The 17,524-nt window shown below is 48.6% G+C and overlaps 1 protein-coding gene across 3 annotated transcripts in view; it reads left to right on the forward strand.

The window, feature by feature from the left end:
• The window catches only part of CDH13 (cadherin 13), a 1,087,951-nt gene that overhangs the window by 875,437 nt on the left and 194,990 nt on the right, over positions 1-17,524 (forward strand). For all 3 annotated transcript variants that reach the window (XM_063945965.1, XM_063945966.1, XM_063945967.1), the window contains one exon: positions 3,248-3,388. In XM_063945965.1, the coding sequence (XP_063802035.1) occupies positions 3,248-3,388 (141 nt within the window). The remainder of the gene's footprint in view (positions 1-3,247; positions 3,389-17,524) is intronic.

Below are 17,524 nucleotides of genomic sequence, written 5' to 3' on the forward strand. Positions count from 1 at the left end.
AGATAACTTTATAAATTGAGATGTTACTGTAACTAGTTGTTCTTATGCGGCAGTAAAGATATTTTACAGCGAAGTCTCTCTGCCGACGACCTCGGAATTCTTCCTGCACCTGTAAAATAACCGTCAGCGGAATCCTTAGTGTTCAGGCCGTTATGGAAGTGTTGAGTGTAAAACAACATTAGCCGGCTAATTGGCAAAGAAATTATCATATAGAAAACCACCCTTCTGTGAAGAGAGCAGTAATCCATTAACAACGAGTGCCAGTGAGAGGGCAGCGCCATCCGGTTAGAGTGTTCCTTTAGAGGTTCTGCTGCAGCAAAAGATTTTTCCTTCTCCAGATAAGAAGCTAGCCTGCTCCGTGGGCGTACAGATTCCCTGCTGGGGAACAGGGCTAATGCATCATTGATGTATCCATCCGAATTTGAAACCTAATGTTTTGGAATTGCTGAGAAAGCAAATTTTGCAATGTTCACCGACCATGAATTGTTCTTCCCCATAAAATGATACCAGTTCCTCAATGAATACGTTTAACGACATAACAATACCACGAGAGAACCGCGATTGCTAATTGTCTATAACCCTTGCTCGCTGTAGGTGACTGGTGCTCTCCAGATGTTGTAAAACTACAATTCCCAGCATAACCTCCCACTTACTTATCATTGGAGATATTTAAAGTAAAAACATTGGTGAAACGCATTTAGGGGGATTTTGAGTCGGACGCATCTGTTGAAATGGAAGCAACTCCCAATTGTGACCCGACTGCGAACGCTTCTGACAGGACATGGTGTGCGCTGGCGTTGCAGGATGCGCCTGAAGTTGTAAGTAGGGGAGTTTGTGTCGCTTCTTGTGCGCATGAGACTAATGTTTCTGGGTGGCGAGTAGATCCGGCTGATCCTCCACGCTGGGAATGGGGCACTGGGCTGTGATGTCACTACCCAATGCAACATTCCCATTCTGAGGAGCAGAAAATGCCACCTCCCTAAAGGCTACCTGCTAATGCAAAAGGTGTGAAGCAGAGCATCCAAAGAGGGGTACACCTGGTGGAGGCTAGGGTACCCACGGAATATCCGCTGAGGGGGGTACACTTAAATGTTGGGGGCTAGGGTACCCATGCAGCATCCGCTGAGGGGGTACACCTAAATGGTGGGGACTACGGTACCCATGAAGCATCCGCTGAGGGGGTACATCTAAATGGTGGTTGCTACGGTATTCATGGAGCATCTGCTGAGGGGGGTACACCTAAATGGTGGAGGCTAGGGTACCCACGGAGTATCTGCTGAGGGGGGTACACCTAAATGGTGGAGGCTAGGGTACCCATGGAGTATCTGCTGAGGGGGGTACACCTAAATGGTGGAGGCTAGGGTACCCATGGAGTATCTGCTGAGGGGGGTACACCTAAATGGTGGAGGCTAGGGTACCCATGGAGTATCTGCTGAGGAAGGGGGGTACACCTAAATGGTGGAGGCTACGGTACCCATGGAGTATCTGCTGAGGAAGTGGGGGTACACCTAAATGGTGGAGGCTACGGTACCCATGGAGCATCTGCTGAGGGGGAAGGGTACACTTAAATGGTGGAGGCTAGGGTACCCACGGAGTATCTGCTGAGGAAGTGGGGGTACACCTAAATGGTGGAGGCTACGGTACCCATGGAGCATCTGCTGAGGGGGAAGGGTACACTTAAATGGTGGAGGCTAGGGTACCCACGGAGTATCTGCTGAGGAAGTGGGGGTACACCTAAATGGTGGGACCTAGTGTACCCAAGGAGCATCTGCTGAGGAAGGGGGGGTACACCTAAATGGTGGAGGCTGTGGTACCCACGGAGTATCTGCTGAGGAAGAGGTGGGGGTACACCTAAATGGTGGAGGCTGTGGTACCCACGGAGTATCTGCTGAGGGGGGTACACCTAAATGGTGGGGGCTAGGGTACCCACGGAGTATCTGCTGAGGGGGGTACACCTAAATGGTGGGGGCTAGGGTACCCACGGAGTATCTGCTGAGGGGGGTACACCTAAATGGTGGGGGCTACGGTACCCATGGAGCATCCGCTGAGGGGGGTACACCTAAATAGTGGGGCATAGGGTACCCACAGAGCATCCGCTGGTCCTGACGGCACAGCATGACATTCTCTACAGAAATATATCTTTATTCTCCTTTATATAATCTGTAACAATGCATGTGAGGACTATTGGCTATGTGAGGACTATTGTTTCCTAATGTAATATCAGTATGAGTGTGTTTTACTTCTGTGAAAAATATGTATAGTTCATGGTGTTTGGAGATTAGTGCTGATTCTCTGATGCATTTTATGGTGGATCAAGGATATTGATACAAAATGTTCCATTGTCAGTGAATTCCTTTGTCATATATAGCACAGAATAGCTTATTTTCAGGAATGAGACAATGGCAGCCGTCACGCTGAGTTTGTAAAAGTGACGAAAGGTGATATAAAGTTTCCTGAGTATAACTTTTGCATATACAAGTAGAATCCTATAATATAAACTTTAAATGACAGTAGCGCTTCTCAGCCTTGCATTCATATCATCAGTCCAAGGGCAGATTTAAGAGTCGGGTTGCCTCTAGGCACAACATTAATTGCCCCCCTCCCCACACACTCACATTGGCAGTTCCAATCCTATGTCACCGCCCTTTTTTTTTTTTTGGGGGGTGTTGGGTTCTTGATACCTCTGGCAGCCAAGGCGTCCCTAACCCCTGACAGCCACCCCCCTTATACGCGCACACACACACCCCACACCACAATTTGCACCAGTTCTATTAAATTTTTTTTTATAATGAACCCCCCCACCCCCCCCAATGCATCAGAGGTCTACTAGGTCTCTGATGCGGGGCGGGGGGGGGGGGGGGGGGGTCGTTTTAGCCTGGGGTGAAATTTATGTTACCCGGGGAACACAGCACAGATGTATTCATGAAGCGCTGTGTGTCTAAGTCTAAAGCCAACTGGAATAAACCATGTAGCCTGATTATACAAAGATAGGTTTGAAAAGCACAGGGTTGCAAGTTTGTATTTTTTGCTTCTTGTGTTTTTAAAGCAGTACATGTAGTTAAGGTTGCAGGAAGGTATTAGACCAATGTAGTTAATGTTGCAGGAGGGTATAGAGGAGGCGAAAAAATGAAAGCCATCTAAAGGCAGGCGCTTTATTCTAGATTACAAATGACATTGCGTGTGGTACGGCGATGCCCCGTGTAATGAAATACATAAATGTAATGATTTCTATTCTCTTTCCTCTTAGACATTAATAGCCCCTCAGTATGAGCTGATCGTAGAAGCCAAGGATATGGCTGGAATGGACGTCGGCTTAATTGGCACCGCTACCGCTACCATTGTGATCGACGACAAAAACGACCACCCGCCGGAGTTCACCAAGAAAGAGGTAAGTGTCCTCGTATCTGGATTTTGATACTTTAAATGAACATGCTAAATGTGGATGTTCACCTTCAGTTATTGCGTCCCCCTCCCCGCGCAAATGTCAGCCCCCCTCTGGTGAAACGGCAGGGTTCTCACGCTATGGATCCGGCATGTCAGGAAGATAATCCCCCTCCAGCGTCTCCAGGCTCCCCCCTCCCCCTCCTCCCCGGTGCCCTTCCTGCAGTTTCTGGTGTCGGTATATGCACCGCTCCTCTCAGAACCAGGCACGGGAACCCCACGGTGCTGCCAGCCTGGGTGCCAGACGGGGGCAAGAGCCTCAGATCCTCCTGTAAGAGTGCGTTGGAACATAGGAGTATTTATCCACTGCAGTCAGGGACAAAGTTGTTATTTGAACTCTGCAAAATGACTAATCCACAACAGAATTCACGGAACACGATCAATCTGGATTAAAGAAAGATTGCAGCTTGCACAATGTTTCTATCCTCGATTCCTACAAGTAACCAGTGTGCCCGGGGCAGCACGCAAGCAATAACGGGGCTTCAGCATCATCATGTTCCAGATAACTGGATGCTGTTTTCATAGATACAAAGTGACAGCAGCCGCACAGCTCCATAAAACTTCCAATAAAACACACACATTGCTGCGGCGCACCTCTGTCGGGAAGCCTGCTTGTCTTATTTTTCTTGCCTGAGAGCCGGAGCGAAAGACTTTATTTCGCCTCGGCGAGGTTATGAACTACATAAAGCAATATTCAATTGCAGAGACAACCACTTCTCACTGAAGACAAAATGGTACAAGACCTTAATAAAGAAATCTGGTCCGTGGAGCAGCCCCGGAGCCATCGCTACACAGATATTAATCACTGCTCCAGCCGCGTGTTTCACTGCGTATTAATCACAATGGTTTGATTTGTGTAATCTGCTCCGCGTGAAGTCTGTGTCTGCTGTGTCATTGTTATTTCTCCCTGGTAGATGGACGGTGACTCTCTCTACCACCTGCTGCCGCGTCCCGGGCGCTAACAATCGCTATTACCACCAGTTCTGTTGCCTTATAAATTGCAATCAATCTTGAGTACAATGTGGCTGGGTAAAATGATGGTGCATGGCTGTCCAGCTGTGTTGGTTATATAGCTGGGTATAATCGGTGGTGAATTCCCCATTAGGCACACCAGGCACGTGCCTAGGGGCGGCACTTCTTGAGGGGCGGCACTTGGGCTTATTTTTCATTAGTGTCAGACTGAAATTACCAGAACCTATAAAATATACCCACTCTAATGGATACTGAAAATAATAAAACTGAATGGCAGGGGAAGCCAATACTGTTGTGCCTAGGGGCGCACTAACCCCTACCACCTCTATGTATAATTACAGTGCGGGGATGCCCAGCTGGGTATAATTATAGTGCGTGGCTGCCCAGCTGGGTATAATTATAGTGTGTGGCTGTCCAGCTGGGTATAATTATAGTGCGTGGCTGCCCAGCTGGGTATAATTATAGTGCGTGGCTGCCCAGCTGGGTATAATTATAGTGCGTGGCTGTCCAGCTGGGTATTATTATAGTGCGTGGCTGCCCAGCTGGGTATAATTACAGTGCGTGGCTGCCCAGCTGGGTATAATTACAGTGCGTGGCTGCCCAGCTGGGTATAATTACAGTGTGTGGCTGCCCAGCAGGGTATAATTACAGTGTGTGGCTGCCCAGCTGGGTATAATTACAGTGCGTGGCTGCCCAGCTGGGTATAATTATAGTGCGTGACTGCCCAGCTGGGTATAATTAGCTGGGTATAATTATAGTGCGTGGCTGCCCAGCTGGGTATAATTATAGTGCGTGGCTGTCCAGCTGGGTATAATTACAGTGCGTGGCTGTCCAGCTGGGTATAATTATAGTGCGTGGCTGTTCAACTGGGTATAATTATAGTGCGTGGCTGCCCAGCTGGGTATAATTACAGTGCGTGGCTGTCCAGCTGGGTATAATTACAGTGCGTGGCTGTCCAGCTGGGTATAATTACAGTGCGTGGCTGTCCAGCTGGGTATAATTACAGTGTGTGGCTGTCCAGCTGGGTATAATTATAGTGCGTGGCTGTCCAGCTGGGTATAATTATAGTGCGTGGCTGTCCAGCTGGGTATAATTATAGTGCGTGGCTGTCCAGCTGGGTATAATTACAGTGCGTGGCTGTCCATCTGGGTATAATTACAGTGCGTGGCTGTCCAGCTGGGTATAATTACAGTGCGTGGCTGCCCAGCTGGGTATAATTATAGTGCGTGGCTGTCCAGCTGGGTATAATTACAGTGCGTGGCTGTCCATCTGGGTATAATTACAGTGCGTGGCTGTCCATCTGGGTATAATTACAGTGCGTGGCTGTCCAGCTGGGTATAATTATAGTGTGTTGCTGTTCAGCTGGGTATAATTATAGTACGTGGCTGCCCAGCTGGGTATAATTATAGTGCGTGGCTGTCCAGCTGGGTATAATTATAGTGCGTGGCTGTCCACCTGGGTATAATTACAGTGCGTGGCTGCCCAGCTGGGTATAATTACAGTGCGTGGATGCCCAGCTGGGTATAATTACAGTGTGTGGCTGTCCAGCTGGGTATATAATTATATAATTATAGTGCGTGGCTGTCCAGCTGGGTATAATTATAGTGTGTGGCTGTCCAGCTGGGTATAATTATATAATTATAGTGCGTGGCTGCCCAGCTGGGTATAATTATAGTGTGTGGCTGTCCAGCTGGGTATAATTATATAATTATAGTGCGTGGCTGCCCAGCTGGGTATAATTATAGCGCGTGGCTGTCCATCTGGGTATAATTACAGTGTGTGGCTGGCCAGCTGGGTATAATTATAGTGCGTGGCTGCCTAGCTGGGTATAATTATAGTGTGTGGCTGTCACAACTGAGGGCCTGAGCTGACGGGAGGCAGCCTCAGTTGTAGGGGCTGAGATGTAACGGAACCTGGGAGGTTGTATCAGACCCCTAGACATGTAAGTAACATGTAGAATAACTGCCCGAAGGCGTGACCACGACAACCAGGATAAAAGTCAATGATGTTTATTATGACAAACTCCGTAACACAGCAGCAGTAAAAGGAAACATAAAAGTCAACAGAGGATAAATACAATTCCTGGGTACTACAGGGTGGCAAGGGCCACAGGCACTGGTAGTGTGAGACAGTTCTTATAATCTTCTAGTTGGAAAGTCCTTACCAGGCCTGACTGTAGCAATGGAGAGAACCCAGGATCGTACCAGCTGATGTTCCAGGAAAGGCTGGCTGCTGAAGGTAAAACGGCTGCTGTGGATACTGGCTGGAACCAGACTGTTGTTGGTACGGAGTGGATACTGGCTGGAACCAGTTAAATAATAAACGAACTTGAGAGCGATGAAATAATAATGAAGTTTGGAGTTTGAGAGCGGTGAAATAATAATACCGGTGGAGAGTGGTAAACTGCAGAAAAGGACACCGGCCCTTTAAGAGAAGCTATACACTGCTGGAAGCTGGGCTGGAAGCAGGTGATTGTTTGAGAGCGGTGAAATAATAATACCGGTGGAGAGTGGTAAACTGCAGAAAGGACACCGGCCCTTTAAGAGAAGCTGTACACTGCTGGAAGCTGGGCTGGAAGCAGGTGATTGTTGTAGCTGGAAACAGGTGAGTCCAGAATGGATCGGAGAGTCAGGCTACACCGCAGATGGAATGCTGGTGCGGGTCTCTATAGCAGAAGTCTGGAGACAGGAGCTGGAACCTGGAAGACAACCACAGGAGAGAGACAAACTGGAACTAGGTTAGACAACCAAAGCACTGACGCCTTCCTTGCTCAGGCACAGCATACTTGTACCTGCAGCAAGGAAGGGGTTGGCTAGGCAATTATGCAAATCAACAATACAGACAGCAGATTGGTGGAAATAATCAGATGACAAAATCCAAGATGGCTGCGCCCATGCAGACACTTGGAGGGAAGTTTGGTTTGTAATCCATGTGAGAATTGAAACAGTAATGGCGACGCCGGCCACAGGAGACAGGAGACGCCAGACTGACAAGCGCACATTTAACCACGCGGGCACAGCGGAGGCCGCGGCTGATGAAATCACCACTCTGACATTCTGCATGTGGAAACTCAGGAACAGCGGGATCCGGTCCTGGAACGCTGAGCCAGCCTTAGGAGGCATCTGAAGGGTAAGTAATGGCGTCCAGATACCCGGATCGTGACAGCACCCCCCCCTTTAGGAGTGGCCCCAGGACACTTCTTAGGCTTTAAAGGAAACTTTGCGTGGAAATTTCGGACCAAGGCAGGAGCATGGACGTCTGAGGCATTGGTCCAAGAGCGTTCTTCAGGACCATAGCCCTTCCAGTCAATGAGGTATTGTAACTGACCGTAACGGAAACGTGAGTCCAAAATCTTGGCCACCTCGTACTCGACTCCCCGTTGAGTCTGAACTTTGGGAGCTGGAGGAAGTGCGGAATGAAACCGATTCAGGATCAGCGGTTTCAACAAAGAAACATGAAATGTCCTGGGTATTTTCAAGAAGGATGGTAACTGTAACCTGTAGGCAACAGGATTGATGACTTGTTCAATCTTGAAGGGTCCGATGTAGCGAGGTGCAAATTTCATGCTGGGAACTCTCAACCTCAAATTCTTCGTGGACAGCCACACACGATCACCCACCTTGAGAGCAGGAACCGCTCTACGCTTCCTATCGGCAAACTTCTTATACCTGAATGAGGCTTTAAGCAGGGCTGCGCGGACGTTCCTCCAGTTATTTGAAAACTGACGCAAGGTGACATCCACTGCTGGAACAGAAGTTGCGGGAAGCGGTTGGAATTCTGGGACTTTAGGGTGGAATCCATAATTAATGAAGAATGGTGTAGAAGAAGATGAGGAATGGTATTGATTGTTGTGGCTGAACTCGGCCCAAGGAAGGAGTTGAACCCAGTCATCTTGAGAGGAAGACACATATATACGGAGGAAGGCCTCCAAGTCCTGATTCACCCTCTCGGTTTGACCATTGGTCTGAGGATGGTAAGCCGTGGAAAACTTTAACTTGACTTGGAGGGCTTGACACAAACTTCGCCAAAATTTGGCTACAAATTGTACTCCACGATCCGAGATGATCTCTTCAGGAAGACCGTGAAGTCGGAAGATCTCTTGTATAAACACTTGAGCCAACTTGGAAGCTGACGGAAGACCGGTGAGAGGGATGAAATGTGCCATCTTGGTGAACCGGTCAACTACCACCCAGATGGTATTAAACTTGTTGCAGATAGGTAGATCGGAAACAAAGTCCATCGACAAATGGGTCCAAGGTCGACGGGGAACAGATAATGGAACCAGTTGCCCCGCAGGCGACTGGCGGGAGACTTTGTGTTGGGCACACTTTGGGCAGGAGGCAATAAATTCCATAACGTCCTTCTTCAGAGTTGGCCACCAGTAGGACCTAGAAATAAATTCAAGGGTTTTCTGAATGCCTGTATGTCCAGCAAAACGGGAAGCGTGGGCCCAATGCATGAGCTTCTTCCTTAGAACTGGCTTAACAAAACTTTTCCCTGGTGGAGGCGTAGAGTCCATCCCTACCGTGGAGAATGCCAACGGATTAATAATAGGATGCTTGTCTGCAGACTCGGACTCATTTTCTTGCTCCCATGAGCGGGAAAGGGCATCGGCCTTACGATTCTGAGAACCCGGACAGAACTGGAGTTTAAAGTCAAACCTAGAGAAGAAAAGTGCCCATCTGGCCTGACGAGGATTCAGACATTGTGCGCCTTTGAGATATAAAAGATTTTTGTGGTCGGTAAGTATGGTGATTGAGTGGGAAGCTCCCTCCAACAGGTATCTCCACTCCTCCAGAGCGAGCTTGATGGCTAGCAACTCCTGATCGCCAATGGCATAGTTGCGCTCAGCTGGGGAGAACTTCCGGGAGAAGAAACTGCAAGGATGTAGATGTCCATCTTTGGCCCTCTGGGATAACACTGCTCCTACTCCAACGGAGGAGGCATCTACCTCTAAGATAAAAGGAGAGTCGGTGTCGGGCTGTTTCAGAACTGGTGCAGAGATGAACCGTTGCTTCAGAAGGTGAAAGGCCTGTGTAGCTTCCTCGGACCACTTGGACGGATTAGCACCTTTCTTGGTTAATGCAGTGATAGGCGCCACGATGGTGGAAAAGTCTCGTATAAATTTTCTATAATAATTGGCGAACCCTAAGAACCTCTGGACCCCTTTGAGGCTTAAGGGTATAGGCCAATTCTGGATTGCTTGGAGTTTCTCAGGATCCATCTCTAGTCCGGAACCGGACACAATGTAACCTAGAAACGGAATGGTTTTAACTTCAAACACACACTTCTCCAATTTACAATAGAGGTGATTGACACGGAGACGGGAAAGAACCTCTTTTACCCAGAAACGATGATCTTCGAGATTATTAGCAAAGATGAGGATGTCGTCTAGATAAACCACGACATGGCGGTACAAGATGTTCCTGAAAATCTCATTCACGAAGTGCTGGAAGACTGCTGGAGCGTTGCTCAATCCGAAGGGCATGACGAGGTACTCATAATGTCCGTCACGGGTGTTAAAGGCGGTCTTCCACTCGTCACCCTCACGGATTCGGATGAGATTGTAGGCACCCCTCAAGTCCAGCTTTGTGAAAATAGTTGCACCACTAACTCTATCAAAGAGCTCGGTAATCAGGGGTAAAGGGTATCGGTTCTTGACGGTAATGTCGTTCAGACCTCTGTAGTCGATGCACGGACGCAGACCACCGTCTTTCTTCTTAACGAAGAAGAAGCCTGCGCCGGCTGGAGAAGAAGATGGTCGGATGAAACCCTTCGCCAGGTTCTCTTTGATGTACTCTTCCATGGAGTGTGTCTCAGGCAGAGACAACGGATAAGTTCGGCCTCGCGGTGGAACCTTCCCTGGAATGAGGTCGATTGAGCAGTCCCATTCTCTATGAGGAGGAAGGATATCAGCAGAGGCTTTACTGAACACGTCCGTGAAGTCTTGATATGGAGGAGGCGGAACATCAGATGACCTGGGGAAGGAAGAACAAACAGGAAGAACTTTGGCTAAACAAGTCTCAGCACAGGAGGGACCCCATGCCAGTATTTGCGTAGTCGTCCAGTCAATTGATGGGTTGTGGAGACGGAGCCATGGAAGGCCTAAAACCACTGGATGTGTGGCTCTTGGAATCACTAAAAAAGAAATATACTCAGAATGAAGAACTCCCACTCTCAGACGAACTGGAAGAGTCCTTAAGGAAATGACTGCGTCAAAAATCTTGCTGCCATCCACGGCAGTCAAAGAGATGGACGAGGACAGTCTCTCGGTGGGTAGGGACCACCGTTTAACATAAGCTTCGGTTATGAAATTCCCAGCTGCTCCGGAATCAAGGAGGGCAATGACGTTCCTGTAACGTTGAGCAATTTGGAGCGACACTGGGAGGTTACAGTCATGAGGAGATGGAGAGGAGATCATTACTCCTAGCCGGCCCTCTCCTTGGCGAGCTAGGATCTGGAGTTTCCCGGACGTTTGGGACAGGCATTGATAGTGTGCGACGGAGCTGCACAGTAGAGACAGAGAGACTCAGAGAGACGTCTTCGGCGCTCAGCGGGAGATAGACGGGAACGACTAATTTGCATAGGCTCATCCTTGGATGGAGATGGTTGACGAGGAGGAGGAGCAGAAGATTTAGGAGTAGATGATCTTCCTCGCTCGGTTGCTCTCTCTCTGAAACGTAGATCAACCTTCGTGCAAAGAGAAATTAGCTCATCCAACTTAGAGGGCAAGTCTCTGGTAGCTAACTCATCCTTGATGCGTTCTGATAAGCCATGCCAGAATGCAGCATACAGGGCCTCGTCGTTCCATGCCAGTTCGGATGCCAGGATTTTAAACTGTATAAGATACTGTCCCACAGTACGTGTTCCCTGGCGTAAACGGAGAATCTCAGATGAAGCAGATGTTATCCGGCCTGGCTCGTCGAAGATGCGCCTGAATGTAGCTACAAAGTCAGTATAGGAGGATAGCAGGGGATCAGACTTCTCCCATAAAGGTGATGCCCAGTCAAGGGCTGAGCCACTGAGAAGGGAGACGATATAGGCAATTTTGGTACGGTCACTGAAGAAATTGCCAGGTAGAAGCTCAAAGTGGATTTCACATTGATTGAGAAATCCCCTGCAGAACCTTGGAGATCCATCAAATTTTGCTGGCGTTGGAAGATGAAGATGTGGACTGGAAATGGGTAAGGTGGGTGGGGTTACAGCTGGTGTTACTGTAGTGGACGCACCGGACGTGCCAGGTCCACGGAGGGTCGTTTGAATCCCATCCAGCCGTGTAGAGAGATCCTGGAGACAGCGGATGATGTGGCCCTGTGCAGCCTCCTGATGTTCAAGTCGGGCTGCCAGTTCTTGCATCGGCCTGGCCGCTTGATCCTGGTCTCCGGCTGGATTCATTAGGTCAGTGCTTACTGTCACAACTGAGGGCCTGAGCTGACGGGAGGCAGCCTCAGTTGTAGGGGCTGAGATGTAACGGAACCTGGGAGGTTGTATCAGACCCCTAGACATGTAAGTAACATGTAGAATAACTGCCCGAAGGCGTGACCACGACAACCAGGATAAAAGTCAATGATGTTTATTATGACAAACTCCGTAACACAGCAGCAGTAAAAGGAAACATAAAAGTCAACAGAGGATAAATACAATTCCTGGGTACTACAGGGTGGCAAGGGCCACAGGCACTGGTAGTGTGAGACAGTTCTTATAATCTTCTAGTTGGAAAGTCCTTACCAGGCCTGACTGTAGCAATGGAGAGAACCCAGGATCGTACCAGCTGATGTTCCAGGAAAGGCTGGCTGCTGAAGGTAAAACGGCTGCTGTGTTTACTGGCTGGAACCAGACTGTTGTTGGTACGGAGTGGATACTGGCTGGAACCAGTTAAATAATAAACGAACTTGAGAGCGATGAAATAATAATGAAGTTTGGAGTTTGAGAGCGGTGAAATAATAATACCGGTGGAGAGTGGTAAACTGCAGAAAAGGACACCGGCCCTTTAAGAGAAGCTATACACTGCTGGAAGCTGGGCTGGAAGCAGGTGATTGTTTGAGAGCGGTGAAATAATAATACCGGTGGAGAGTGGTAAACTGCAGAAAGGACACCGGCCCTTTAAGAGAAGCTGTACACTGCTGGAAGCTGGGCTGGAAGCAGGTGATTGTTGTAGCTGGAAACAGGTGAGTCCAGAATGGATCGGAGAGTCAGGCTACACCGCAGATGGAATGCTGGTGCGGGTCTCTATAGCAGAAGTCTGGAGACAGGAGCTGGAACCTGGAAGACAACCACAGGAGAGAGACAAACTGGAACTAGGTTAGACAACCAAAGCACTGACGCCTTCCTTGCTCAGGCACAGCGGGATCCGGTCCTGGAACGCTGAGCCAGCCTTAGGAGGCATCTGAAGGGTAAGTAATGGCGTCCAGATACCCGGATCGTGACAGTGGCTGTGCAGCTGGGTATAATTATAGTGCGTGGCTGTCCAGCTGGGTATAATTATAGTGCGTGGCTGTCCAGCTGGGTATAATTACAGTGCGTGGCTGCCCAGCTGGGTATAATTACAGTGCGTGGCTGTCCAGCTGGGTATAATTACAGTGTGTGGCTGTCCAGCTGGGTATAATTATATAATTATAGTGCGTGGCTGTCCAGCTGGGTATAATTATAGTGTGTGGCTGTCCAGCTGGGTATAATTATAGTGCGTGGCTGCCCAGCTGGGTATAATTATAGTGTGTGGCTGTCCAGCTGGGTATAATTATATAATTATAGTGCGTGGCTGCCCAGCTGGGTATAATTATAGTGCGTGGCTGTCCAGCTGGGTATAATTATAGTGCGTGGCTGTCCAGCTGGGTATAATTACAGTGCGTGGCTGCCCAGCTGGGTATAATTACAGTGCGTGGCTGTCCAGCTGGGTATAATTATAGTGTGTGGCTGTCCAGCTGGGTATAATTATATAATTATAGTGCGTGGCTGCCCAGCTGGGTATAATTATAGTGTGTGGCTGTCCAGCTGGGTATAATTATATAATTATAGTGCGTGGCTGCCCAGCTGGGTATAATTATAGTGTGTGGCTGTCCAGCTGGGTATAATTATATAATTATAGTGCGTGGCCGCCCAGCTGGGTATAATTATAGTGCGTAGCTGTCCAGCTGGGTGTAATTATAGTGTGTGGCTGTCCAGCTGGGTATAATTACAGTGCGTGGCTGCCCAGCTGGGTATAATTACAGTGCGTGGCTGCCCAGCTGGGTATAATTACAGTGCGTGGCTGCCCAGCTGGGTATAATTACAGTGCGTGGCTGTCCAGCTGGGTATAATTACACTGCGTGGCTGCCCAGCTGGGTGATTGTTGCGCTTCTTTGGCTACGGAACGTGGACAGTGCTGAGAATCCGTCCACATAATGGCGTTGCATGTAACGCTGTATCGGGGCTGTGGCGTCTGGGTACGGAAACGTTTTCCACAACCAGGTGCTCACACATCAGTATAAATGGAGTAAGATTACTTATTAGCCAAGAAGTAATAAAGTAATGTGTGTGCGCACGGGGTGTGCAGCCGGAAGAACAAGGATCATATTAGGAGAGCTTTACCTGCACATAACAGCAGTCCATTCTCTGCCTGCAGAAATCCCTGTCGGAGCTAGATCCCCCTGTACACGTAATTCCCCAGGCACACCCATGTAAATCAAAGCCTTTGTTACTCTAGTGCATTAGAGGTAATAAGCAATCAGAAATAACTGCAATTACGGGCGCTGTATAGATCTTATAAATTCATTTGGTGTATGTAACAAGCCACAATCAGGATAATCGCCTGGAAATGTAAGCCTCCGCTTATCAGTAATGTGGGCATTTAACTCATTTATTACTGAATGCTGAGCTCCTGGCAGGGAGAGGGATTTATAAAGCCTGGAATCTCGCAGTGGAGTGCTTACGTATGGATCTCTTATTCAGATGATCCAACGGTAATGGGGGGGCTCCATTCCTCGGCCAATCAGGGACCACATTGCCTGTGGTCACTGGTCAAGCGGATTCATTGCTTTTCATGGGCCTTGATTGGCCCTTGGTCTGTTGGTTGAAGTCACACAAGGCCTAATCTCTAGGCTGAGACCTGTGTTTGGTTTGAAGATTACAGGAAAGCTGCTCAGGCTGAAATTGACGATGTAGGCCTTTAGCGGGCTGCCAGTCGTGAGATATATTTTAATATTAATATATATATATATATATGAGTGCCTCAGTGATGTCATAAGAGCCTAACGAACCGACTGCCAGCTCAGTACACAAGATGGCTGACGCCATTATGTATAGGGGACTACTCCATAAATGCCGACATTGCAGCTGCTCTCTCCGGGAGAGAGCAGCCAGGTCGGCTCAGCAGGGGGGTGATGTGAGGAGCAGGTGGACCGAAGGCGGGAAGGGGGCGGGGCGGAGGCAGGACGGGGGTGGTGTTACAGCGGCACCTCCTTTAAGCCACGACCCCGCTCTGTAATGCCGCAGTCACCGGCATTATACTGCAGGGGGCGTGGCTATGATGACGCTATTCAGCAAGAATCGCGTCGACTGCCCGGACCGCGCACTTCACACACTAAGTGGGCGGACGGCCAGGGGCAACCTGAAGAATCGGGAAACTTGCCTGCTTTTCTGGGGGGCCGGGAGGGTCACCCGATTTTCGGGAGCCTCCCAGCCATTCCGGGAGAGTAGGCAAGTATGGACTACTCCAGTATACATAGAAACCTATGTTTGAGAACTATGAAGTGGGCATAGCTGGGAATTGCCTCCTTTGCTAAACACATTTATATGTAACTACGTGAAGTTCTGGAAACCAGTTATTCCTAGTTTGAAAATCAGCGCTTTTTAGGTCATACCCCCAGTTCCACCAAAACACTTCCCAGGTCACACAAACTCATTTCGCCCTAGACCGTAAATTAGGTCTTACCCGTACATGCCTACTTTTTGGGTGCTGCAAGGTGAGATTGGCATCATCAAAGCCTACCCCCACTGCACAGTGCATCATTCAGCAGGAGTCTGAGCCATGGTCACCCAGCCTCTGCCCGCTTCCATGATCCAGAGCAATCCGGCAGGCATGTAAGCCTTACCACTCCGGGGCAGTACCATTTAGCCGTTTCTGGAATTATCAAAAGCGAATGAACACCTGGGGGACCTGTGTGCGCCTACCTACCCGGCGGCACCCACTGCCGTTCAGTATTGTCTGAAACATTGCGTGTGTGCAGAAGATGGCAAATGCTCTGGGCAAAGCACCAGTCTTTGCTATGCCTACAGTGGCGCCATCTTTCTGACGATATCACATGGGATATGTCGCCACTGGCAGATTATATAAAGGGGGAGACGCTGCATTTTGCTCCAGGTATGATATAGAATAGTTGAAGTTTGATAGAAAAGAAAAAGCAATAAAAAACCTCTGCGTATCTTAGGATTCCATTGGAAATAATGATTTTTGGAATGTACTCGCTGAATATGGAAAAACTAAATGACACAGTGCAGAAAACAAATCCACAAAACGATATATAGAAATGCTTCTGTGCCCTTCACCATCGCCTGTAATGAAGTGCAACTTCTTTACGTGAGCTGTTATTACCGAGATGCAGATAAGCAGGTTTTAGCGCCCGCCAGCCTAGAACTTACACTGAATAGCAGTGACAACGCGGCGTTTACATTCTGCTGCGACAATAAAGTGAGATGTATTCCGCTCATTCACACCCCAGAGAAAGTAGAATTTTTTTGTAAGCAGAGAAAATTGGAACTTAACGTGAATTTCTGACACCTAGGAAACGGCTTATGAATTTAGATGATGTCTGACTGCCGTAAATTGTAAGTGTTCATTCGTTTTTAATAAAGAGGAAGAAAAAGGCCATTCTGCAAGAATGATGGGGCACTTGGTGTCCTAATAATGATTATTTCATAATGGTGCTGTCATTACCATTTGTAATTGCTGCTTGCTCAAAATTCAAGCACAGAAATTATGATGAAGCTTTAAGAAAAAGCAAAACTTCATAGATATTCTGCCTGATGAAATATAGACGCAGACTCTTCCGAGAGATGGGCAGGGTTAGTCATGTGACATCAGAAGTGGGCGGGACTTAATGATGCAAATGTTGTCGTAACGCTTTGAGAATTTTGTTATTCTGCTGGGTATCGCATGACCGGCGTCCAGACAATGACAATGTCGAAAGGGCATAAGGTAATTATTTTACCCCTCCACTGTCCCCTACCCTGACCTGCCTGGGGTGGCGGCTATGGCTAAGAATCAGGCGATGGTGGCTACGGCCAACCCAGCCCGGCTAAGAATCATGCGGTGGTGGCTACGGCCAACCCAGCCCGGCTAAGATTCAGGCGGTGGTGGGTACGGCCAACCCAGCCCGGCTAAGAATCAGGCGGTGGTGGCTACGGCCAACCCAGCCCTCTAGTGTCTAACTTCCCCCCAGCCCTAACTCACCCTGATACTTACCTCCGGTATGTCGGTGTTCCGCCACCAGGATTCCGAGTGGTACCGGGTCTCCGGCATCGGTCACATGACTTAACCACATCCCCTCTGGCACACCTTGGGCCCACCATAGTAAATGTCCTCCCCTCCCATCGGTCCTCTAAAGTGGAGGCTGCGTTTCCTATCCTCATCTCTGTGATACACTGTCACCCAAGCAGGCAGAATGGATGAGGGACCTTTGGGGGCAAGATTGGATATCCGGGGGAGCGAACGCTCTCTGGACCCAAGGGCAGCCCTGCCGCCACAGATGCAAAGGCTGCTTCCACTAGCTAACATGGGGTATTTCTTTCAGCATTTAAAGATACAGCATTTGGAAAATATTATAAACTTCCAGGGGTCCTTGGAATAGATTTACAGTGAGGGGTACTTGTAAATAGATAAGCTATAAGCAGAGCATTGAAAACTTTACTATCACTGGTACGAAAAGGTATTATTCATTAACTGTACCAGAAACCCTGCCCCAGACTTCACATCATGTTCCTTTTTCCTATGCATTAATTTTCTGTAAATATTGGTTGATTCCAATAATCTGGTGGAGATTTGGGGGCCACTTTCAGCATCTGCTACTGGCCGATAACCGGTGATAGACATGGTAATTCTGTGCATACTGTACGCATTCTCCCAGCGCTTCCGTCT

Source organism: Pseudophryne corroboree, chromosome 11, assembly GCF_028390025.1.
Source record: "Pseudophryne corroboree isolate aPseCor3 chromosome 11, aPseCor3.hap2, whole genome shotgun sequence".
NCBI lineage: Eukaryota > Metazoa > Chordata > Amphibia > Anura > Myobatrachidae > Pseudophryne > Pseudophryne corroboree.